Genomic DNA, 22,967 nt, shown 5'->3' with positions numbered 1-22,967 from the left:
GGTTCTTGTGGAGCCAGCAGCAGAGAGGAGATAAACGTCAAAACATCCTAAGTCAAGGGCTACCCCCACAAATACCTTCAGGAATTAAGCAAATAATGTGAATAACTAAAGCAGGTCCAGGATAAGGCAATAGGGAGTGGTGGGGATTGCAGTGAACTTGAAATTAAGTGCCCTATCCAAAGCAAGGAGCAACTAACTACTCACCTCCAACTAATTTTTGCCATATAAAAATGCGGATCTGGCCTTGTCAGGACTTCTGACTTTTTAAAAGAAGCCAGAAATACAAAAATTTTATTTGGAATTTTGTGAATTTTAAAACATGACACAAGGCAAGGAAGACCTGGCTAAAGACTAGATCTAGTTGGATCAGTTTCAGAAGCAACCAATTTTTAGCCCTTGGTAACCAGCTCTAAGAATGACAATAAAATTTGCTTTCACAATGGATTATTCAAAGTAAAATCTGTAAGTTTGGTGGTGGAGGTTGTCTTGTTTTTCATTTTGTTCTTTTTTTATTTTTTCCAAATAAGTGAACAAAGACCTTTAAGTAGCATGTACCAGATTCAAAATGTTACTTTTCAGCTGTATTATTGGACTTTTTCCTTCTGGGATTATAAGCGACGGGAAAATATGGTTACTGTTTGCGTTTGTCAGCCTTATTAAAGCAGCTCTCGCCTTTTAAACATAATGGGAAAAAGATTGGGGGGAAATCATGGCAGCACTATTGTCATCTAGGGCCATCGCAATTGCTTCTGACTTGTCCCTGTGCTGTGTTTCAGCTCTATAATATGCTGGTGGAAACGGGAGAGCTGGAGAACACGTACATTATTTACACCGCTGACCACGGTTACCACATTGGGCAGTTCGGACTGGTCAAGGGGAAATCCATGCCATATGACTTTGACATCCGGGTGCCTTTCTTTATTCGTGGTCCAAGTGTAGAGCCAGGATCCATGTACGTATGTCTCTGTTTGCAACATTCAGCTGTCGTAGCTCATGTACGTCGGAGATAATTCGATTACAGATCTCAGTGTCTGGTTTCCTTTCATCCAAAACCAAAAAAAAGGGGGTTTGTAGGTTGGTAATTTAGAAGATGAAAACCTACACCTCCCCACCCCCCGCCACATGTTAAATTAACGAAAGTATACTATTTAAAGAGAAAGGAAATATAACTGTATCAATGATTAATTCTCCCAAATTGACCAGAATCCATGTCACACACGCAGACACAGAACGTCGTCTTTACGAAATTCATCCTTATCTTCTTTGAATCAGAAATGCACTCTCTTTATAAAAAACAGCTAGCACCACCCTCTTCGTTTTATTTTTTTTTTAATTATTACTAAATGTTTTTTTAATTAAATTTTTAAAAGCATGATTTTTCTTTTAAAAGAAGCCTAAAGGACTAGAGTTCTGTTTCTGTCCCCGTAGGCAAGGCACTGCCTCCCTTTGCATCTCTGTTTTCCTATCATAAAATGGTTTTCCTATGCCCTGACAATCACAACAGAATGTTTTGTATAAAACGAGATCGTGTACATGAAACAATTATGGCAAGTGGAAGAAAAGAAGGCAAGTAGAATTCAAAAGCTGGGAGGGCCCTTCAGCATCTAGCCTGGACCCCTCATTTAATGATGAGGCAGCTCGATAGCGTCAGTGCTTTCTCAGCCTCCCCAATCCGGAAGTAGCAGCATCAGGGCCCAGAGCCCAGATATCTGAACCTCATCCCTGCACTGCTTTTATCACATCCTAGGGAGAAGGCAGTGTCAGTAAGAAGGGGTTCTCTGAAGAATGTATCGCGTCTCTTCAGATCGCTAGAAACACCTTAGGAATTGTCGGATCGAGAGTTAGAAGGCTTTATGTGTGAAAGACTAGGTAGCATACAATGGACTCAGGTATAAAAACCTTGTGTCCTTCCTTAGAAGACTGATTTTAAAGTTCAACGGGGGAGTTATGGATGATCGGGTTTTTGAAGAAAGTATACATCCTACAAAGACCATACATCAGGTTTTGTCTGACAGTGTGGCCAGAGCTTAGGGGTCTGGGCATCTCTCCAGCTGGACCCCCCGTGAGAGCCAGTTTATCTTGCTCTGTGCCGTCACTGACCGCTGAGCCATCCTGGCCAAATGGAGCTACCCTCCTTAGGGGACCAGATGCAAGGGGAGAAGCACAGAAGGCCAGTGAGTCAGGATGTGCAGAAAGCGGTTCTAAGTGCCACCCTCCACTGGTGTTGGGTTTGAGGTGTAACCATCTGTCCCTTTGCAGAGTTCCGCAAATCGTTCTAAACATTGACCTAGCCCCTACGATTCTGGACATCGCTGGGCTCGACCCACCTCCCGATGTGGACGGCAAGTCTGTCCTCAAACTTCTGGACCTGGAAAAGCCAGGTAACAGGTGTGTGAAATTTTCTTTCCCTCTGCGAGTCCCAAGCTCACCAGCACCCAGTGCCAGCCAGCAGCTGAAAGAGGTGGAGGCAAAATACACTTTGCCCATGGAGATCACCCCGAGCTGAGAGTGTCTCGGTTGTTTTTATATAGCATATTGATGGAGACGCAGTCATGGTCTGTGGGAAGTGAGAGGTGTTCCTTTAAATAAACTGTTGGCACAGATCTGTTTGGAAAAGCGTCCAGATGCCAACTGTAAATATTATTATTTTGTTTGCAGGTTTCGAACAAACAAGAGGGCCAAAATTTGGCGTGATACATTCCTCGTGGAAAGAGGGTAATTATTGGTTCCTGGGGTGCTTCTGGGAAGCAGTCCTACTGGGCAGCTGTCCCTGCTGGGTATTTTTTCCCCTCTTATTTTGGTTTACTAAGCATGCAGATTTCGTAAGCCTAGTAACAAGATCAAATGATTTGCTAGTCATTCTTTGCTCGCCAGCTGACTAACAGTTGTGGCATCGGAACTGTAGAGAATACATTTTCTTAAGATGGCACCAAAGCCCTTACTGTGGCTATGATTTCACTGTTTCGTTTCGCAACCGTGGTTCCTAATCAGATCAGTCAAATGACTTTCTTAACCATTTCCCACAAGCCCTACCTGGTACCTTTCTACTTTCCCTTATGTGCCTTTCTTAGTTTTAAATACATGAATGCATTAGATTGTCATTATTTCTGTAGTTGCTTCTGGGTTTCCCCTTTTGATTTAGAATGCTCATTGTCTTGGGTTTTGTCCATATACACAATGAGAGAAAGCATTTCTATAATTGCTTTTTAACAAAAAGGATTTTGAGCCTGTAGAGCCAAACATGGGTGTCTAAAGTTTTGAAATTAATGCGTTGGGGGGAAATGATTTCTCCTATGCTGACCTCTCATCTTCGTAGTACCTTGTCACAAAAGACTCATCCATGTTGAACTCCTGCTGTGGTCACAGCCTTAACGTCTATGTCTTGCTGTTTGAAGAACGTGGAGTCATGTGACCGGGAAGAAAAAGAGAACAGGCAGGTCGCAGGGAAGGTAATTCAGATCACTTCTCCCTTTTTTGTCGAAGGAAATTTCTCCGTAAGAAGGAAGAAGCCAACAAGAATATCCAGCAGTCAAATCACTTGCCCAAATATGAGAGAGTCAAAGAACTGTGCCAGCAGGCCAGGTACCAGACAGCCTGTGAACAACCTGGGCAGGTGAGTGACACAACTTTTCTTCACCACCACTCCCGTGCATCTCCATTTCTAATTTAAAAGATTTCCAACATATACAATAATGTACATTTATGTCTAAGTGAGTTTTTTATGCCAGTCATGGAGTGTTCACTGTGACACCTCTCCCCTGACTGAGAATTGTCTAACTTATCCAAGATGAGCCTCCTTGTCTTTGCTTGGGCGTCCTCCTATTATAGGAGATGTGTTCTCAGGGAGGGCGTTCTAGATCTCCATCCAATTAGCCAGCACCAGTTCAAGATGTTCAGACACACAAAATGGTAGACCAGTTAGAAAGATCAGAGACTGGTTCCATCTGAGGAGAAGGCACCAGCCCTGGGGTCATCAACAAGGGTCAAGAGGCAGAATAGTCAAGTTCGTGGATAGATGCTGAGTCTCTTGACAGCGAACCACCGCAAAAGCCACGATGGGGTCTTCCGACTCTAGACTAAAGTCAGATGTCCTCACTAAGAGAGGAGGACAGAATCTATGACCAAGGTTGGGGAATGAAAAGGGAAACCATACTCATTGTTTATTGCTTCTACCTTGGGTCACAGAATTTCTGAATGAATCCTCTTCATTAATAAAAACATTACTATGGCATTCAGGGCTACCCAGAATACCAACTGTGATCCGTAAGAGCTAAAGAAATACCATGTGATGAATGAACACAGACCTGTTTTGAAGGAAAGTGAGAACATACGAACACAAGCTATTGCAAGCACTCTTGATTGAAATCTGTACAAGCTAAAAGAAATGCTCACTGCAATTTAAAACAAACTCAGAGGAAAGAGAAAAATGACTAACACTTATAGCGCATTTGTCTTAGGTGAGGCACTGGACTGGGGTTTTATATACCTTAGCCCAACGTAATCCTCACATCCGCCACATGAGGGGGCCATTGCCACCCCCCTTTTGCCAATGGGCAGCTAGAGAGTGGCAGAGGTGGGATCCAAAGGAGTTGCCTGATTAAAACACTCGGGCCTCTTGCTGCCAAAGGAAGTTACATTAATCAGGGGAAAAGAGGTTCACGTCTTCTGTGAATCTTTTTTTTTAAAAAGCTTACCTGACCTCTAGATAGCCACACAATTTGCCAATACCAGTCCAAGATATCAGACACATGAAATGAATAGCCCGGTTATTATTAAAATGGCCTCGTCCATTATACTCTTTGTATATGGTCTCCAGCTTATTGAAGAGACATTCATAACAAACAACTTGATCCTCCCGCTCTCTGTATTTCCTTGTGCCTTTTGTACGCAGGGATTCCTTTGAAATAGGAAAAAGGACGAGGTGGGAGGGTTGTTGAAGGAAAGGATAATACCAGGCCTGCACGGCATTTTAGTAGGTCTTAGTTTTCAAGTGTTTAGTGGAGAAGCTTAGACCTAGTCATTATAATTTAATTTGAAGTCTTCAAATCCGTCTTATGGAAGCTCTAAGTATTATTATGACAAAAACCTCAGAATTGTTTTGTAGCTCGGAAACGATTTCTATGCGGCAGCCTCCGTAGGCTCATCCACTTCTCTCCGGGAGTTGGAAATGGTCCATGTTAAATATAGCTCATGCAAATGGGCAATCTTGTTACTCTGTTAGCCCTGTAAGTAGCGAGCATTATTACCATTCGCGAATCAGGTAAACTGTCTTCCTCTGAGTACCCAATTTTACAAACCTCTCAGTAGAGCTTCTGCTGATATTTAAATGTATGTCTTAAAGGGCAGATGGACCCTAACCTTGATATGGTGTTTGGCCCACGCTCTTTACTCATGTGCTGTGCGCGACATTTAAAAATTCACTTTGCTCTTTCGTATTTTTCTCAATGTGTTTGTCCCCCCATGAAATGCTTTTAATATCTGGCGCCCTGGAATTTTTCCTCTGCTGGTTTACTTCTGTCTTCAGCATTTTTGAGTTTAGATTCTATCACACAAGTATATGCGAAGGTTAGCAATGATCTCTTTTAAAAGTGCCTGAAGTAGTGGGACAAAGAATTAGACTGTGCCCCACGATGGTGATTTCCGTGAGCGTCTGAGAACTTCAAGAAATGGTGAGCCTCTTCAAGGCGGTTATCGAATCTGTAGGTCAAACCTGACATAGCTTAGTTGTGCTCTGTAGAATCTTTATATTTGGCCTTTTGCTCTTTCTGTCTGGCTCCTTTGAAGATTATCTTTTCAGTTATTATATCACTGACTTTTAGAAAGGAAGAAAAAAGTCCAGAATAATGAGATTGTATTGTTCAGGATCAAGGTGACAGCTAAGGCTAGAACTAACTTGCTCGGACTCTCTTTTCTTGACAATGATTTCACGCCTGGCCTGTGCCCTGCGTCTCTTCTTCTCACCAAGGTAGCCTTCATTCAAAGGCTACACAATCTTCTCTTTGGTTTGACCCTCCGTGGAGTGTAGCGGCAAAATCAGCACAATTAGCACCATTCTCTTCACTCCTGATCCCCAAAGAGCTGGTATGTGCCCCCCCTCCCACCGTACCTCCATGCCTGGTCATCTAAGGATTGTGGTACGACCAGTGTGGATGCATGAAATAGAGTAAATTTTTAAAAGAATTGAAATCACTAGGTTTGGGTTAGAATATTGGCATCCACTGCTTTGTAGATGTGTATTCTTGGACATGACACTCGATTTCTGCTGAGTCTCAGGTTTTCTGTTTCTGAGATGGAACGAATTCATCTCCGTCTTGGGAGGATAAAGCAACGTCAGGTGTGTACAGGACTGTAAAGCAGGGTGCAAATGCAGGGAGGTGGCATTGTCCCCGGCCTTCCTACCTGTCATCTTCATTCCTATGAAAATGGGCTGGAAGTCCAGACTTTTGGCATCCCCTCTCCACTACATGAACAGAACAACCAGCAGGGACTAATTAAAACAACATGGACGCATAATGTGTGCCTTATTTCCATGTTCCTGAGGGTGAATTCCCACCACTCTATGAGCTGGCATTACACCCCCAAGCACATTTATGTACAGACACCACACACACACACACACACAGACACACACAAACACGCAAATCTCAACTTACGTCTGAAAAGATTTTGGTTCCACAGAGAATATAGACCAGTGATGCTCAATGCTGTGCATTGCAATCACCTGGGGCGCTTTTGAAAATACCGATGCGAAAACCAATCAGATTAAAATGGAGGCCAAAGCATCAGGAGTCTTCAATTGGATTAGGAGCCACAGACCTCGAGTCAGGGATTGTCCAAGGTAGAAGGGGTCTTAGAAATCTTCTAAGTTGAATGATATCATTTTCCGAATAAGGAAATTTAGATCCAAAAAACTTAAGGGACAAACCCAAAGTCAGACCCTATGCTTCTTCACTTCACACTCAGTCTTTTTATCCCCCAGAACATGCAACAATGTAAGAGATTAGATGTTTCCTTTGAAATTATTCATGGCATGTGCGTGGCTGAAGCTATGGGTTTAGGACCCACTCACCACGTCTAAGACAGTGGTTCTCAACTACGACTGCATGCTAACATCACGAGGCAGTTTTAGAAACGGTGCCTTTTAGGTCCCACCCCAGACAAATTAAATCAGAACTTCTGGTGATGGGATACAGGCATCAGTGGTTTGTTTTTCATCTTCCCCAAGCCCTGAGTGATTCCTCCAAGCAATCAGATTAAGAATCCTCCATGCAGAGTAAGCATTATTTTTTTCTTCTTCTAGGTATAGATATTGACTCCTTAAATCAGAGTTACACAAAAAAGGAATTCCCTGGGCATTCAGTTTTGAAGTATATTTTAAATATAACTGTCACTTAGGAGGAAAAATTGTTTTCTTTTTATATAGCAAATGCCATCTCCTTCTGTGGAGTTGTTGAGTTCCAACATCTTTGCAATATAGTTTGCCTTTCTATTCTTGTATCAATATAAGATCAAAGATATGTTTAAATTTTAAAAGGAACCCAGCATCAAGCAAAGAGAATAAGAATGTAGCTTGTTGAGTGTGAACTGTTTTAGCTCCAGGATTTCTGTTCTCATCCAAAAATTATCCTTCAGACCTTTTGTGGCCAGCTGCACAGTGGAAATAAAAGGACATTTACCAGTAAGATCTGGCTAGAATTGCTAGCATGTCAGAAATTGATGTCCTGTTTCCAGAAACTCATTGAGCCTTGTGTGGCTCCCAAGCATTCCCCGCCCCAGTTCTCCTGATTCCAGAATGTACGGCCAGAGGGACTAGGTCCCAGTGCCATCCTCTGGCAGAACTTTGGTCTGCACAGGGCCCAGTGTGGACAGCTCAGCTTGCCTGCTCCCCTCCTCTGCCTACACGGAACAGCTTTGTATCTACTTACATGTTTTGGCTTCTGTGCATTTTCCAAAACTACAAACCGCAGGGTTAAACATCAAGCCATCTTTCGTGATGCTCTAAACAAATCAGAAACAGACAAAACTCAAGGACAAACATTACTTATAAACAACATCGTGTGGCCCCACCCTATGTCACGTACGCTATGATATCTTATCTTCCACTGCTGCCTCACACAGCCTGCTCTGGTCAGGTACCCCTCCTCCCTGTCTCTTCAACGTAATGTTCTCATCTGCGTGTACGTGGTTGCCTCTGCCTTTCCAAATGCTGTCCCCTCAACTGAGACCCACCTGATGCCTCACTCTCTGGCCCAAGCCTTTCTCCTTTTTTATTGGTGTCCTGGTCAAGGTGCCTTAGATTGCATCTTGGATCCACTGCTTTCTTGGTACATAACACAGTTACTTAACTCTGCCACAGTTTCTTTATCTGTAAAATGGGCACAATAATAGCACCTGCCTCAGAGGGTTGCTGTAAAGATTTGATGAGTTAAATATAATGCAGTAAGCATCTGGAACAGGGCTGGCATCAATAGTCAGCGCTGGCTACCAATGATCTGCTTTGATCTAGTCACCAATTTTATTTTCCCCGAACTTCAAGAACCATACTTCTCCCAATATTCCAACACTGCCTTTTACAAATGAGTACCCGGATTAAAATCTTAAGGAGGAAGCTTGTTCTCTCTCTTCAGCTTCTCCTTCCTTTCCCCTTTTCCTCCCCCCTGTTCCTCCTCACCCCATCTCAAAGAAAATGGGTGAAAAATCTCCTTGGCACAAGTAATTCGATTTCGTGTTTGTGGGGGGAAAAAAAATTGGCAATAGCTGGAGCTAAGTAGCAGTTTGAACAATGATGTTCATATGGTTTCTTTATATTCCCCAGTGTTGAGATAAAAATTCTAAACACATGTCCACCTGCAGGTAACTGCTTTTCATGATGTTAGACTGGCCTAAAAGGATAATTGCATTATCAGAAAATTGCTGTATGGTTGCTACATTTTAGAGAACATGATTTGACCTGCATTATGACTAAATTCATGTAATAAGACACATAATAATGGAGAAATGAGGTGTGTGGGTGTGTATGTGTGTGTAAAATTCAGCTTTCATTGCAGCGTACCTTTGAAAATGTAGCCAATTTTTTTGTTTCTTATGAAAATGGGCCTAAGTAGGTACACATAAGAATACAGAACATTCTTACATTCTTGAGCAAGTTGAGAAATATATGCAATTCAAAATGTAGAAACTATGGTGATTATGTAGAGGTCATATCAGGAAAGGGAAGTAATCAGAGTTCTATTATCTAGTATTGCTCTCGGTTTTTTACAGAGACCATTTTACACCTGAAAACGGTTCTATAAAATAGACATGCTCCTTTTAAATCTGAAGAGACCGAAGCTCAGGTAGGAAGGGAACTTGATCAAAGTGTCACAGCTAGAAGGGTGACAAGTAGGAGTTCAACCTGATTCAAAGCCACAGTCTCCCCCCCAAATAATAGTTACTATATTATATACAGTTGACACCCAGGACACAGTAACTTGTCCCAGGATTGGCGAACCCTTTTGAAAGCTCAATTAATAGTACTGCTCAGATTCAGAGAGTGCATCTTTTCCTCAGAACTCTGAAACCACTCGACAATTTATTCTCATGACATATCCTTGAGGCCAAAAGGAACAAGTGTTATTTTACCAGATGTGAAATCTGGAAGAACAAAGCGATTCTGCAATTTGCTCAATGCCATAAACTTGGCAGTTAAGAAAATGAAAATCGAGGTCTTCAGATCTCTAACCCAATACTTATCTCCATTAAAAATGGCTACCTCTCATCAAGTGTATACGTTAGAACGAATTCTTTGAGTAATAAACTGCGTGTATCTGTGATAATAGTGATAATGATAAGAGCAGCTCCTTTGCTGAGTGCCTGTCATGTGCTCAGCTCCTACTGTCCACTACCTCTCATGCCCGTGACCCTGCAGAAGCTTAAATTATGCAGCTGACTCACTCAGGGCCACAAAGCAATGGGGTAAAACTGATACCCAAATCCAGGCTTTTCTAGCTTGAAAATCCAGATGTTTTTCCACAAAGCCACATCAGGATGGGTAGGAAATGCCATTCCCAAGTCCCAGGCATAATATAGGTGATATTCGCTACGACAAGAAATGATATTTCTACTCTTACCAATGAATTATGACAGCAGTTTAGGTTGTTGTGAAGATTAAATGAGTAAAGTTCTAGACAGTACTCTAGACCAGTACCTGGCATCAAGTAAAAATTCAATAGCTAGTGACCATGATGGTGGTGACAGTGGTGTTAAAAGTAATTATTTGAAAGGCATTTGACGTATTTCTCATTAGGTTTGATTCCATCAAACTAGCTGCCCACAAGCGTCCTTGTTCCAAAATAACCAGCCTTCTCTTCTTCACCAGGTGTTACTTACCTACAGGTATATATAATCACTCAAACATGCAAAGAGATAATTATTAAATAGCGATTCGATGGTGAGCTAACGTTGGGGCACGACTCAGGCATATGAGGCATGATCTTTGCCCTTAATCCCAAGTTCCAATATGGATGGAAAGGCTAAAATGAAGTAATAATAACTCAAGAAATTATTTAAGTAGTTTCATCTCCCACCTCGCACACAGTAGGTATGCAGAAATATCTGTGGAATGAACGCGTGCTAAACGCTGGCTGTCCGAGAGGCAGGAGGAGATGAGATGCTGTCGTCCCACAAAGCAGGAGAGGGATTTGCAGGAGTGACTGGTCAGAGAAGCTGGAGATGATTGGATTTGGCAGTTAACTGATTTACTGATAAACTTCAAGGGTGTAGATAAAAGCGAGATAGTGTGACATCTGTATTTCTGCAAGGGCGCTTGTTTATAAAAGCTCGTTTCTGAGGCTCAGTCCAAGTCCCATTGCCAGGTGCCTCACCTGAGGTCACACTCTCCTCTGATTCCTGGCACTCTTCTGCAATGCAAAATCATCTTGGACCATTTCGACGGCCTGCGGCCTGAGTTTCAGAGCAATTCTTTTAAAAATTCTCTTTCTTCACCTCCTACTATAAACTCTAAGTAAGATGACCATTTTAGCTGCAGCTACTTCAAGGTTTTATTGCTCAGCCATAAAAATTGTCATGATATTGAACACTAAAATGACTATGGCAAACGTGTGGCAATTACATTTCCTTAAAATTCCTAGTACGTTTGCCTCTAAGAAGATTGTCAAAGCCTCTAGCTAATTACTCTATCTAATAGGGTCTGTGACATGTTCAAAGGGTCCACGGTATAGAAAGCTATTGGCATTTTTGTCAGTGGCTCTTGTTTTATACATGAATGTGTGTAGGTATGTGCATATATGTAGTATACACTGCATGTATGTAGTAGGTATATGTGTGTGTGCATGTGTGTACATACACATGTATGTATGTGTATTTGATTGTGTATATATAGCATCACTGCCAAGGACAATGCCAGATGTCAGGTGTGGTTAAATTCAACTCTTCAGGAAGGAAACAGTCTTTCCTTTCATCTCTATCCCCTCAGAAGTCAGCAGGAATTTGGCTGATGGAAAAATGCAGGTTGTATTCCAAATAGGCTAAGTCACTAAAAATTCTGCCTACGCTTTTGTGTTCTACAGGAATCTACTTGTACCCTCAGCTCTTCCAGGCCAAAAAAAAAAAGCAGATTTTTTTTTTTTTTTTTGAATTCCTTGTGGTTATAACACCAAGGAAGGTTTGCAACATAGTTATATGTTTTAAAAGTTAGTGTTTATACTAAAGTTGATATAAATTAGAACCACAAAAAAGATATAAGGCCATTATTTTTCAAGACTAAAGTTAGCGACGTTTTTCTGTCTGATATAAAAGAGAGCACTTTGGAAGATTCTACTTGGCCTGAATTGTGAATCCACAGACAGCTTCTTTTGCTACTACAGGCATTAAGTAGTCAACTCTTAGGTTTTGAATGCTTGAGGTAGAGTTTACCCAGGTGGATGGATATGTCTTAAACCATTTGGATTTAAGACGGATATAGACAGACACTCAAGCACCACTGGTTCCCAGACTTTTTGGAGCTATGAAAGGTCATTTGTTTTGACAACACTTTTCACCAGCACGAATTCTACCTGGCATATAATTATTTATTAATGCAGTTGCGTATGAGTTTCTGAGAACTTTTTTGAGAATTTCACGGCACCTCCTCAAGCTAATTGGACATAACTGGGTGTGCTATAAACCCGGGCCTGGAAATCACCCGTCTCCACATTAAATGGGAGAACCATGGAATAAACCACATGCAGTTTTCAGCTAAGGGTACACAAAGACTCGGTTCTCTCCCTCGTCAACGAACTGTGGAAAGAGATTGAGGAGAACTGGTCACCCTTAGTTGTGCCAGTATAGATGAGCTGTAGTGGTCCCCTGTTAATGAGTCATTTTCTGACCTGGTGACCTCAGTACATTTCTAGACACAGGTCTCTTTCACACCGACACCCAAAAATACATGTACCCCTCTCACAGACTCATCCATCTGAGGTACTCAGCCCTAAAGCTATCTCTTCGGCCGTCCTGGGATCGAGCTGCAAAGAGGTGCAGTAACCAGATTTTGCGAGTCTAAAGCTGTGGTTCTGAACCCCAGCTACACAGTAGAATCACCCGGTTAGCTTTTGAAAATCCCATTGTCCAGAAAAGTGTGCCTGACGTTACTCCTGTGTGCCTTGTCAGGTTGACTCCACACTTTGGGGAGAGTGGGGTGGGGTTGTTATTTTGTTTCTTTCTTTTTTTTTTTAGTTAAATCATCTCTAACTTAGTCCTTAGACTGTTCTTGTTTGTGTCGCTTTTTCATGGCTTTGTCAATAGGTGGTTACCTGCCTTGTCTCTTGAGCTCCTGCCTCTTAGGATGGAGAGGTTCAGCATTCCAGACATTCCATCCAAGCCACCAAAGAAGGTTGTAACCTGATGTGGCTTGAAATAATCAAATTCAGGAGCACCAAGAGTGGGCCTAAAGGGAAATCACAGGACAAGGACTGTATGCCTGGGATTAGGGAGAAATTCAAAGGCAGCGGCAACAGCTCAACGCTTACTGAAGGCATATGACTCCGTTAAGAGAAAATAAACTGTGCTCTGCACCTTGGACCACTGGGGATGGTTGCGCGCCATTTTGTACACAGGTGTCATTTGTCAGGGGACCAAGCCATCTGGGACCCTCGGCCAAACTTTAGCTTGCCTTAGGACACTTTAAAATCAAAATGGTACCCTAAAGCATGGTACAAGTAGAACAAGGGGCATTATGAGATTGTTTTACATGAGGCAAGAAAGAATGTTGTAGGAACGGGGTCCCTGAGAGCAGTTTCCAGGCTCTCAACCTCATGTGGAAAGGGGATGGCTCGGGTAGTAGATGGCCATCAGCTATGATCAGATGGCCATCAGTGTAACTAGTTGGCCATGAGCTGTAACCAGTGAGCCATTAGTCACTAATATAACTGCTGTGGCTACGCTGGCAAGTGCGGTTAGCAAGCGGGTTGAGGATTGCAGATTGTGTTGGTCCTACTTTTGCGTCTCGACCAGCCACCAGCGAGAATATAGTGGTATGACTTCCCTATCTCTGTCTCCCTGGTTGTTCCTTTTGGGCCTCACCGTATCCTGCGTTCTTGTGCGGGGAGCAGGAGCTGAGTCCCTGCATTACAAACATTTTATTTAATAGTTTTGTATTTGTTTTAACACATATTTGAAAACATAACTGGCACAACAAACACATCATTTTACAATTATTATTGCCTTGGCCACAGTTGAGACATGTGTCCATCAAAAGTAAAGTATCAGTAAATAATTACGTACAGTTGATATACATGGTAGGAAAAAAAAGACAAAAGTTTGATAACACTACATTATAGCATGTTGTAACAACCATGGTCAGCCTAAAATTAGGGTCAGTAGTCTTCTGCTTCCACAATTAACATTTTAGGGAGAACAAATAAAAAGTACAAGGAAGGGAATTAGGCCTTTAAGATATGGGGGAGCCTATGAAATGACCCCCAGGTGAAGCCCTATTATTTCAGCCAGATTGATTCTCAAGAAGGAGTGAGACACAGACCCACCGCTGTGTCTTATTTGTCTGGAATTCAGGTGGCAGTGTCTGCGGCAGTCTTGAGAGGAGGCACAAACTAGAAAATCCAGTGCCAGCTCCTCATGCGTGTCTTTGGGGAAGGGGAACGATGTGTTTAGGTGCAGCTTGCTCTGCTGGATGGATGTGTGGCGTCTGTAGAAGGATAAGAAAAGGCACAAAGGAAAACCTGACACGTCTGCTAATGTATATGAAAGTTGGCTCGCCCTGTGATGGACTCAGATTAAACTCATCTCTGTCCTCCTCATGTGCCTCTCTTCCCTGGCCCGCATTAGAAATTCAGGGGCAGAGAACAAAGCAGCCACATTTGTTTTTCCAGAGAAAAAGGGGTCTGGGGAAATCAGCCCTGACAGCTGTGCTCTGTGCCTGGTGAATGAAGGGCTTTTTACATGTTTCATTCAAGACTCTGTTTAGTCTGGATGCTGAGGATTTATATATCAATTTTGGGCTCTAGTGTCATTGAAGTAGTTCTGATTTCCAATGATTTTGTTGTCATCTGTATTTGCCTACAATGAAAGATGTGACTGAGAGGATTGGCAGTCGACTTACTAGTACAGAGTCACTTAAAAGCCTGCCTTTCTTCATGCGCGCTCATTAACGGGGTTGCCAGTGCTTCTAAAAACTAAAGCAGCAGTTCTTAATAAAAAACACCTGGACCGGGATTGGTAAACTGCTTTCCCGTTGGCTTTTGCAGAAGTGGCAATGCATCGAGGATACATCTGGCAAGCTTCGCATTCACAAGTGTAAAGGATCCAGTGACCTGCTCACCATCCGGCAGAGCACACGGAACCTCTACACTCGCGGCTTCCACAAGGACAAAGAGTGCAATTGTGGAGAGTCTGGTTATCGTGCCAGCAGAAGCCAGAGGAAGAGCCAGCGGCAGTTCCTGAGAAACCAGGGGACTCCGAGTAAGGCAGATGCCGTGACCATCCCAGGGGTGGGCCGGGGTCTTTGGGAATGGACGCTGGGGAGACAAAAGCCTTGCTCCTTCTACATTTTAGATATTACTAGTGCATAGTTTGAGGACGAAGAGCAAATAATGTTTCTGTTGAGAAAACAAACGCTAGGATAATTTCAAATTTTGCTTTGTGCACACTTTCACTTAAGCATGGAATGCAAATATATTCGGTAAAAGCACCAGACACAAAACATGCACATACATAAAAGAGCTGTCAAGGGGCTAAGCCAGTTTTATTTTACCTTAATGCCAGTGTCCTGATTTGTCTGCCTTAAGTTGTTTTTAAAAAGAAAGAAAGAAAGAGAGAGAGAGAAAGAGAGAGAGAGAGAGAGAGAGAGAGAGAGAGAGAGAGAGAGAGAGAGAGAGAAAGAAAGAAAGAAAGAAAGAAAGAAAGAAAGAAAGAAAGAAAGAAAGAAAGAAAGAAAGAAAAATCCAAGGTTTTAGTGTTTGTGCATTTAATCGGTAAAGCATAAAAATTTTTTTAAAGGCATACTTATTTTAGGACAATATATTTTTTTAATTTCACTTGTCAAACTAGTCGAATTCAGTATGAAAATCACTGCCTAGTATTTTCTTTATAAAAACTCTTATCTGTCGGGCAGCTATGAGATTCCTACGATTGTATAGATACGAGAACCCTGTCCTGTACCATTCATAAAAGAATGGGAGTCTAGTGCCATCTAGTGGTATAACATGAAAAGTGACTCATTTCTGGGGTCATTACTTTCTATACTGATTTGGAAATAAGCAAAATACATTAAACTCAATTCCTTGTCCAAAATTAGGACATCAAATTATTCACTAGAGCAGTGGAAGCTTTTAAGCCAGGGCCTTTTTTTTTTTACCCTGGATTCCGCAGATGAACTTCAGGGAATCATGAACCCTCTAACATTTTATCCAAAAATGTAAGTATATTCTATGTGTATATGCACATTTTTCTCGATGTCTATAACTTTCAACAAATTCTTAAATGAGTCCATAACCCAAAGGCGGAGAACAATTAATTTGGGAGACTTTCTTCTCTCCCTGACAGAAAATGCCAGGTTTAATAATTCATGCAAAGATATCAAATGGCAAACCTACAAGGGAAATTCTCGCTTAATAGAAGCTGATTACAATGGTCAGCATAGAGGTAGGGGCCACTTCTCTCCCAGGAAGTTAAATGTTCATCTCCACGCATTGTTTGTAAAGCTTATTGATTTTTCTTTAATTAAATTTTATTGGGATAACAATGGTTAGTAAAGTTACATAGATTTCAGGTGTACAATTCTGTAATACGTCATCTATATATCACATTGTGTGTTCACCACCCAGAGACAGTTCTCCTTCCATCACCATATATTTGATCCCGTTTACCCTCATTTACACCCCACCCCACCCCCAACCCCCTCCCCTCTTATCCTCTGGTAACCACTAAACTATTGTCTGTGTCTGTGAGTTTTTGTTTCTGTTTGTTTGACTTGTTCCTTTGTTACTTTCCATTTTATATCCCACACATCAGTGAAATCATATGGTTCTTGACTTTTTCTGTCTGACTTATTTCACTTAGCATAATAATCTCAAGATCCATCCATGTTGTCAAAAATGGCACTCTTTCATCTTTTGTTATGGCAGAATAGTATTCCATTGTGTAAGCCCATTGATTTTTCAATATTGAGTACAAAGTGAAGAAGTCTGGGGCCACTTTTTCAAGCCACATGGAGTCTTATGGATTTGAGAGCCAGAGGCGTTTCCTTGTCTGGAAACTGCCATCGGGATCCTGCAGAGATGCTTTTTGAAGCATCCCAAAGTAGTAGGAAGACACTGTCATGTCTAGAATCTGAATTACTTAGAATCTGAACCTAGCTCCTGCCTGGCTATTGGGTATGTAACCTTGCAAAATGGATGTAACATTCAAAGCTTCAGTTTTCTCACCCCTAAAATAAGAATGATAACACCAAATTCACAAGCCTGTTTGGATAATCTGATAAGTTTTTTTTAACCTAAAGATTTATTATGGTACCACTCTTTGAAGATTGTCGATTAGAGATCAGTACGAGATGAATAATGCATAGCAAAAGCTCAATAAAGGATAATCGTTATTTTTAATACCATAATGGGGAATATAGTTTCATTCAAACAAGCTGACTTAGCAGTTCACATTGAAAACTCAATGGAGACATTCAGAGCCTATCTTAAGTGGAAAGGATCTTAGCAATCACCCAGACCTACCCCATCGCCTGATGGCTGAAGTGCCTGAGGCCCAGACAAGCATGGTGGCCATCACACCGCTATGCAGTGGCACAGACAGGACCAGAGCCCGCCCTCCCAGCGGGAATCCCAGGGGGCTGTCCATAGCACCACGGTGCCCCTTGGCAGTGCCCCTCCAAAATGCTCATCAAACCAGGTGATCACTTTCTTCTCCCCTCAAGTCCCTCTGGACCTCTGTATTAACGCATCTTCCCTTATTTCCAGAGTACAAGCCCAGATTTGTCCACACGCGGCAGACACGTTCCTTGTCAGTCGAATTTGAAGGTGAAATATATGACATAAACCTGGAAGAAGAAGAATTGCAAGTGTTGCGACCAAGAAACGTTGCCAAGCGTCATGATGAAGGTCACAAGGGGCCAGGAGGTCACCAAGCTGGCAACGGGGACAGCATGCTAGCCGACGGTGGCAACGCCGTGGGCCTGCCCACCACCGTCCGAGTGACCCACAAGTAGGAAGGCTTTGGGCGTTCACAAGGGCTGCATTCTAAGTGGACCCCCCCCATATGACCACCACTGTCCCTTTACAAAAAGTAATGTCACTCGGCAACATGACATCTGAGGGCTGGCCTGCGTGATGATGGGGGTTAAAAAACAACAAGGATCCAAACACTTGTAGAGCTGGACATGTCCTTTGGGTTCGGTGTCACATTACGGCTGAACAGCTGGGAATTGAGCCAGAGTGATTCTGTCACATCGTGACTTCGCAGGCATGGAGCTCTGTGGTCAAGTAGTTGCCTTTCTGGGTGTCTAGAAAACAGAGCAAAACCATTACTGGACGGGTGGGGGCTTTCCATGCTGCATAGTCCCAGGACACAGCGGTTGTATCATCACGGCCTCAGAAGTGAAACACAGATCAAGGGGGAAGTGTGGGTCTTGGAGAAGCTTCCAGAGAGATGCCGTAGGTTGGGAATGGACGAAAGGTGCCAAAACACCTCACGTGTCCAGGTCCCGGAGAGCACAGAGGGCCTTGGGAGTCAGGCGACTAGAAGGGAAATGGGTCCCCACAGCTTTAACACACGGCCGTCGTTCCTTCATTCCTTCCAAAATCTACTTACTCTCTTGACAGAGAAATATTTTTGTTCTGAATTTAGTAGCAAGATACTTGTTTCCTCTTTCATTCCATCACTTGGGGCGGTGGGGGTACCATGGGTTCTGCCGGATGTTTATCTCTGGCCTGGCTCCGGCTGCCGTTAGTTGCTATAGTTACGTGCTTGGAGATTTAGACCAGCATTTGCTTCTCTCACGGTATTGATCGACCTCATATCCCACCTGCTCTCTATCCCTGGGGCTTCTTCTTTGCAGCAAACGTAATGGGGTACTTCAGGCAAGCCCTTTATATGGAAATGAATGGGTTGAATAACCCCCTCCTAACTGTATTTCTTCAACCAAGCCATTTCCGTTATAACTGTGAAAACCTTTTTTTTTACCCTATAATATTTGATGGGGCTTTCAAAACTGTAGTTTTTTGGTGATGTCTCTTCACAGGAACATGAATATTGAGAGCTGCCTCAAAAGAGGATCTTAGTGGGGTCTTCTGCCCACACCAGTGACCAGGAGACATTCCCAATTATCCCAGTCTATGGCTCTGCTTCAAACTGCTGCTTGTATCTAAATTAAGAGTGTAGAGGATAATTAAGTTCCCTTTGTATTTCTAATGTTTTTTTGGTTTGTGTGTGTGTGTTGTTGTTTTTTTAATATTAGAATGTAAACCGATTTCTAATGTTTGTTGTTTGGTTTTGCAGGTGCTTTATTCTTCCAAATGATACAATCCATTGTGAGAGAGAACTGTACCAGTCAGCCAGAGCCTGGAAGGACCACAAAGCGTACATCGACAAAGAGGTAAGCCGTGGCTGTGGGATGGGAAGCTATTCCAAAAGTGAACTCGGCGACTCACCAGCCCTACTGGTGAGACATCCTGTGTGCACACTCCATCTTTTCTATAATTATGTGAAAAACAGAATGGCAGGGTATTGCTCATTCTCCCGTGACACATTGAGAGTTCTCCTGACAGAAAAGAAAACAGAGTGTGCCAACATTGGGGACTGACTGACTCAATGACGATGACCGTTTGAAGTCTCTACCAGAAAATAGTTCAATTGTAAAAGAGACACCTGTTAGTGTTTACTATAACACACCAGGTGGAGTACAGAGGTAAGTATAATCTGTGCAAGGTTTGTTTCCAAATGAGTCGTCATCTCAGGTGAACAGCTATAATTATGGAACCCAGAAAACAAGGTGAGAAGAAAGGTACTTGGCGTAGGAAATCCTCATCTTAGAAATATAATCGTTGAATTATATGTTTTCCAGATTGAAGCTTTGCAAGATAAAATTAAGAATTTAAGAGAAGTGAGAGGGCACCTAAAAAGAAGGAAACCTGAGGAGTGTGTCTGCAATAAACAGAGGTGAGCGTGTGTCCACCCCAGGGTCCCCTTTCCAAACTCATTTTTGCACAAGCATGAGGCTTGTTCCTCTCTTTTACCGGCAGGAAGCTTAATAAAATGAATTTATTATCATATATTGTAATGACCTAAACTATTTCCGTCAAATTAAGTATGTCATAAACCTAAGCCGAAGGTAAAAAAAAAAAAAAAGTCTCATTAAGCTAAGATAGGTACTGCCTTCCTTCTATTTTGCTTTCTTTTTATAAAAGAAGCTATTTGATCAAATGCATGATTCTGAAGACTCACTTTTTCATCTCCTTGCCTCTAGCTATTACAATAAAGAGAAAGGTGTAAAAAAGCAAGAGAAATTAAAGAGTCATCTTCACCCATTCAAGTAAGTCACTGTGTTTCCCACATATGCTAGAGTGAAGGACTGTCCGTGGGGCATTTCCAAAAGGCCGCAGGGACGCCTGTGTTCCAAGCGGTGCTGCTTGGGGAAAGTAGCTTCAACTGGGAGGGCATCCAGCTCCATAAGTTAAAATCAAGCCCACACCTTGGCGAGGCAGCCGTGTGGAGTTCTCCTCTGACTCTGTGCGTGCTCTTGCCCACGTGTGTGCAGGTAACTGGGTGTTATTTAGTCCGTGCACTGCTTCCTGTGCACAGTGACGTGGAGATGGGGACCCTGGATTCGGTCATAGTGTTCTGTTAAGCGGCCTGCTCTACATGGTGAATTCTGTCAGTTGGAAGAAATATACACCTTTTTTTTAATGATAGTAAAATCTGCACAGAAAAGGGATTTAGTATTTGCATCTCAACAAAATTTGAGCCCTTCTGGGAAAATCAAGGTTATCGTGCTATCCTTGAAATAAGTCAGACAGAAAAAGTCGAGAATCATATGACTTCACTCATACGTGGGCTATAAAACTGAAAGCAACAAATGAAGAAGACAAACAAAGCAACAAAACCTCAGACACAGATAACAGTTTGGTGGTTACCAGAGGGTAAGCGGGAAGCGGGGCGGTAGAAGAGGGAAAAGAGGGTCAAATACATGGTGATGGAAGAACTGACTCTAGGTGGTGAACACACAGTGCAATAGATAGATGATGTATTATAGAATTGTACACTTGAAACCTATATAATTTCACTAACCAATTTCATCCCAATTAGTTTAATAAAAACTTTAAAAAAAAATGCTTCCCATGCCTATACTGTCGAAGTTGCCACAGGATTTTTAGAAACCTTCTAATCCAGCCCATCTAGTCCAACCAACCACTGACTTCATGGCCACCAAGAAGTTAAGCCCTTTGTCCACAAAATGGTGGCCACCAGGGTCTGCAGACTCCTGTTGACATTTTTTTCCATCCGTGTTTCCATGTAAACAAGGAAAATGCTGATGCTGCGAAGACTGCGTAACATTCGAAGAGACCTGTCACCTGAATTTGTCCTCACTATTGCTGGTTCTATCTGAGGGGTCACTGTGCAGAATAAGTCCTCTGTTATTGTGTATTGATTATCGTGGGTCTGAAGATGGGTGGGAGGTTCATAGCCATGATCCTATGTTTAATTGAGAAAGTGCTTTGTGGTCACTGAAAAGCCTCGTCTGTTGGGACAGGGAAGCCGCTCAAGAAGTAGACAGCAAACTGCAGCTTTTCAAGGAGAATCGTAGGAGGAAGAAGGAGAGGAAGGAGAAGAAACGCCAGAGGAAGGGGGAAGAGTGCAGCCTTCCTGGCCTCACCTGCTTCACCCACGACAACAACCACTGGCAGACCGCCCCCTTCTGGAACTGTAAGTCCGCATCCTGAATGCCTCTTACTGCCACCATGCAGAGCGACAGCGAGGAGGGGAGACTATTTTGTTTGAAAATGCCCAACACTCTCTGAATTTTCCTCCGGATAGTTCACACAGTTGCCAGCCCCTGGCAGAGTTCCTGCCGAGTAAAACGGCTCTATACCTACAACTAAATAAATGGAGGAACAAGTCTGCCCCGAATGTATTTCATGTCTGCTTTATTTCAAGTGCAAGCTCTGAGTATAATAAAAGGAAGTAAAAGCTGCTTCAGTGCAGGGACCGTGTCCCCTTCAGTCTCAGGCCCCTTCGGTACCCAGCCCCGTGCTTGCAGAATAGTGGGGGCGCCACGAAATATCTGCTCTTACGTAGAATTGCTGAGGATGTGGAATAACAATAACTGTGCGCTTTTAAGATTCGCGCTTAGATTTTCTTCAGTGGTCTGTGCGCTATCTTCACTGAGGTCACAGAAATAACACCCCAAATTCTTGTGCTGTGTCATCTGATTAAAGGCTTACCATCCCATGGAGTGGCTGAAACATTGACTCTTCTAACTGACAGGGTCACAGGAGACCCCTCCCGGGTCAGTGTTTCTCAAACTGGGCATCGGGGACGCCCAGGAATCCATGGACCATTCTTGGGGAAACTAAGGGCTACCCATGAGGAGTTTTGTTTTATCTTTCTATTTTGATGCTTCTTATGTTTAGTGCTGACGTTTGCATTTAAGTTCACAGTCACACGAAGGCTGAGTGAACTCTTAAAGTCATAGCATGTCACTTTCAGTGTGGTTCCCTAAAGCGGGGTGTGGGGATCTCCGAGGGCCACTCAGATGGCTGGGGGTCTGAGCAGACCCTGGGCTGAGCGATGCAGAACAACAGTGGGCAAGACGTACCCCATTCTCTGCCCTTGTCACACTTACGTTCTAGCGGGGGTGAGGAATAATAAAAAGAATGTAAATGAGATAAAATAATGAGAAGGTATAGTGATGCTATAAGGAAATGGTGATTAAAATTATTAGAAGGGACCCTTTGAGAGAAGGTGGGGATGATGGGCTTTTCTGAAGAGGTGAAATTTAAACTGAAACCTAAAGGACCAGGAGAAGCAATCCGTGTGCAAGGGGGTCATAGGTGGGAGGGGACAGCACCCCAGACAGAGGGAATAAATAGCAGGAGCAAAGGGTCTTGAGGAAGTGAGGCAGGTGTTGTGTCTAGGACTGGCTCGCCCCTTTAAAGGTGAATTATTGAGAAAAGTGAAGTTGTGGTTTGCTCATAACTTACACAGGAAGTTCTTCCTTCCTCTATCAGTTTCTCCCCATCTGAGCTGAGACCGTCCTGCCCAAGACACCACCATTTCTTACCTCGACCACTGCACAACCTCCTGTGTGTCTCCCAGACTCCCCCCTTGCTCTTTCCAATCTGTCCTGCTCAAAGGATTTAGAGTCCTCATTTAATACATCCTGTCTTTCTTAGGATTAAAAGCAAAATCCTTAACGTGTAGAGCAAAGAAAACCACGTCCCTGTCCTGTTCTGGCCCATTTCTTCCCATGC

General features: G+C 42.9%; 1 protein-coding gene across 1 annotated transcript in view; it reads left to right on the top strand.

Moving 5' to 3' along the window:
• SULF1 (sulfatase 1) overlaps positions 1-22,967 on the top strand; it is a 128,818-nt gene that overhangs the window by 91,598 nt on the left and 14,253 nt on the right. The window contains 10 exon segments of the mRNA XM_074319303.2: positions 777-952; positions 2,260-2,388; positions 2,659-2,715; positions 3,484-3,613; positions 14,742-14,955; positions 17,460-17,703; positions 18,997-19,093; positions 19,562-19,656; positions 19,964-20,029; positions 21,248-21,420. Coding sequence (XP_074175404.2) covers positions 777-952; positions 2,260-2,388; positions 2,659-2,715; positions 3,484-3,613; positions 14,742-14,955; positions 17,460-17,703; positions 18,997-19,093; positions 19,562-19,656; positions 19,964-20,029; positions 21,248-21,420 — 1,381 coding nt within the window.

This window comes from Rhinolophus sinicus, chromosome 7, assembly GCF_057876585.1.
Source record: "Rhinolophus sinicus isolate RSI-liver-muscle chromosome 7, RSI-T2T, whole genome shotgun sequence".
Taxonomy (NCBI): Eukaryota; Metazoa; Chordata; class Mammalia; order Chiroptera; family Rhinolophidae; genus Rhinolophus; species Rhinolophus sinicus.
The sequence above is the reverse complement of the archived record's forward strand: the minus strand, read 5'-3'. Positions and strand labels throughout refer to the sequence as shown.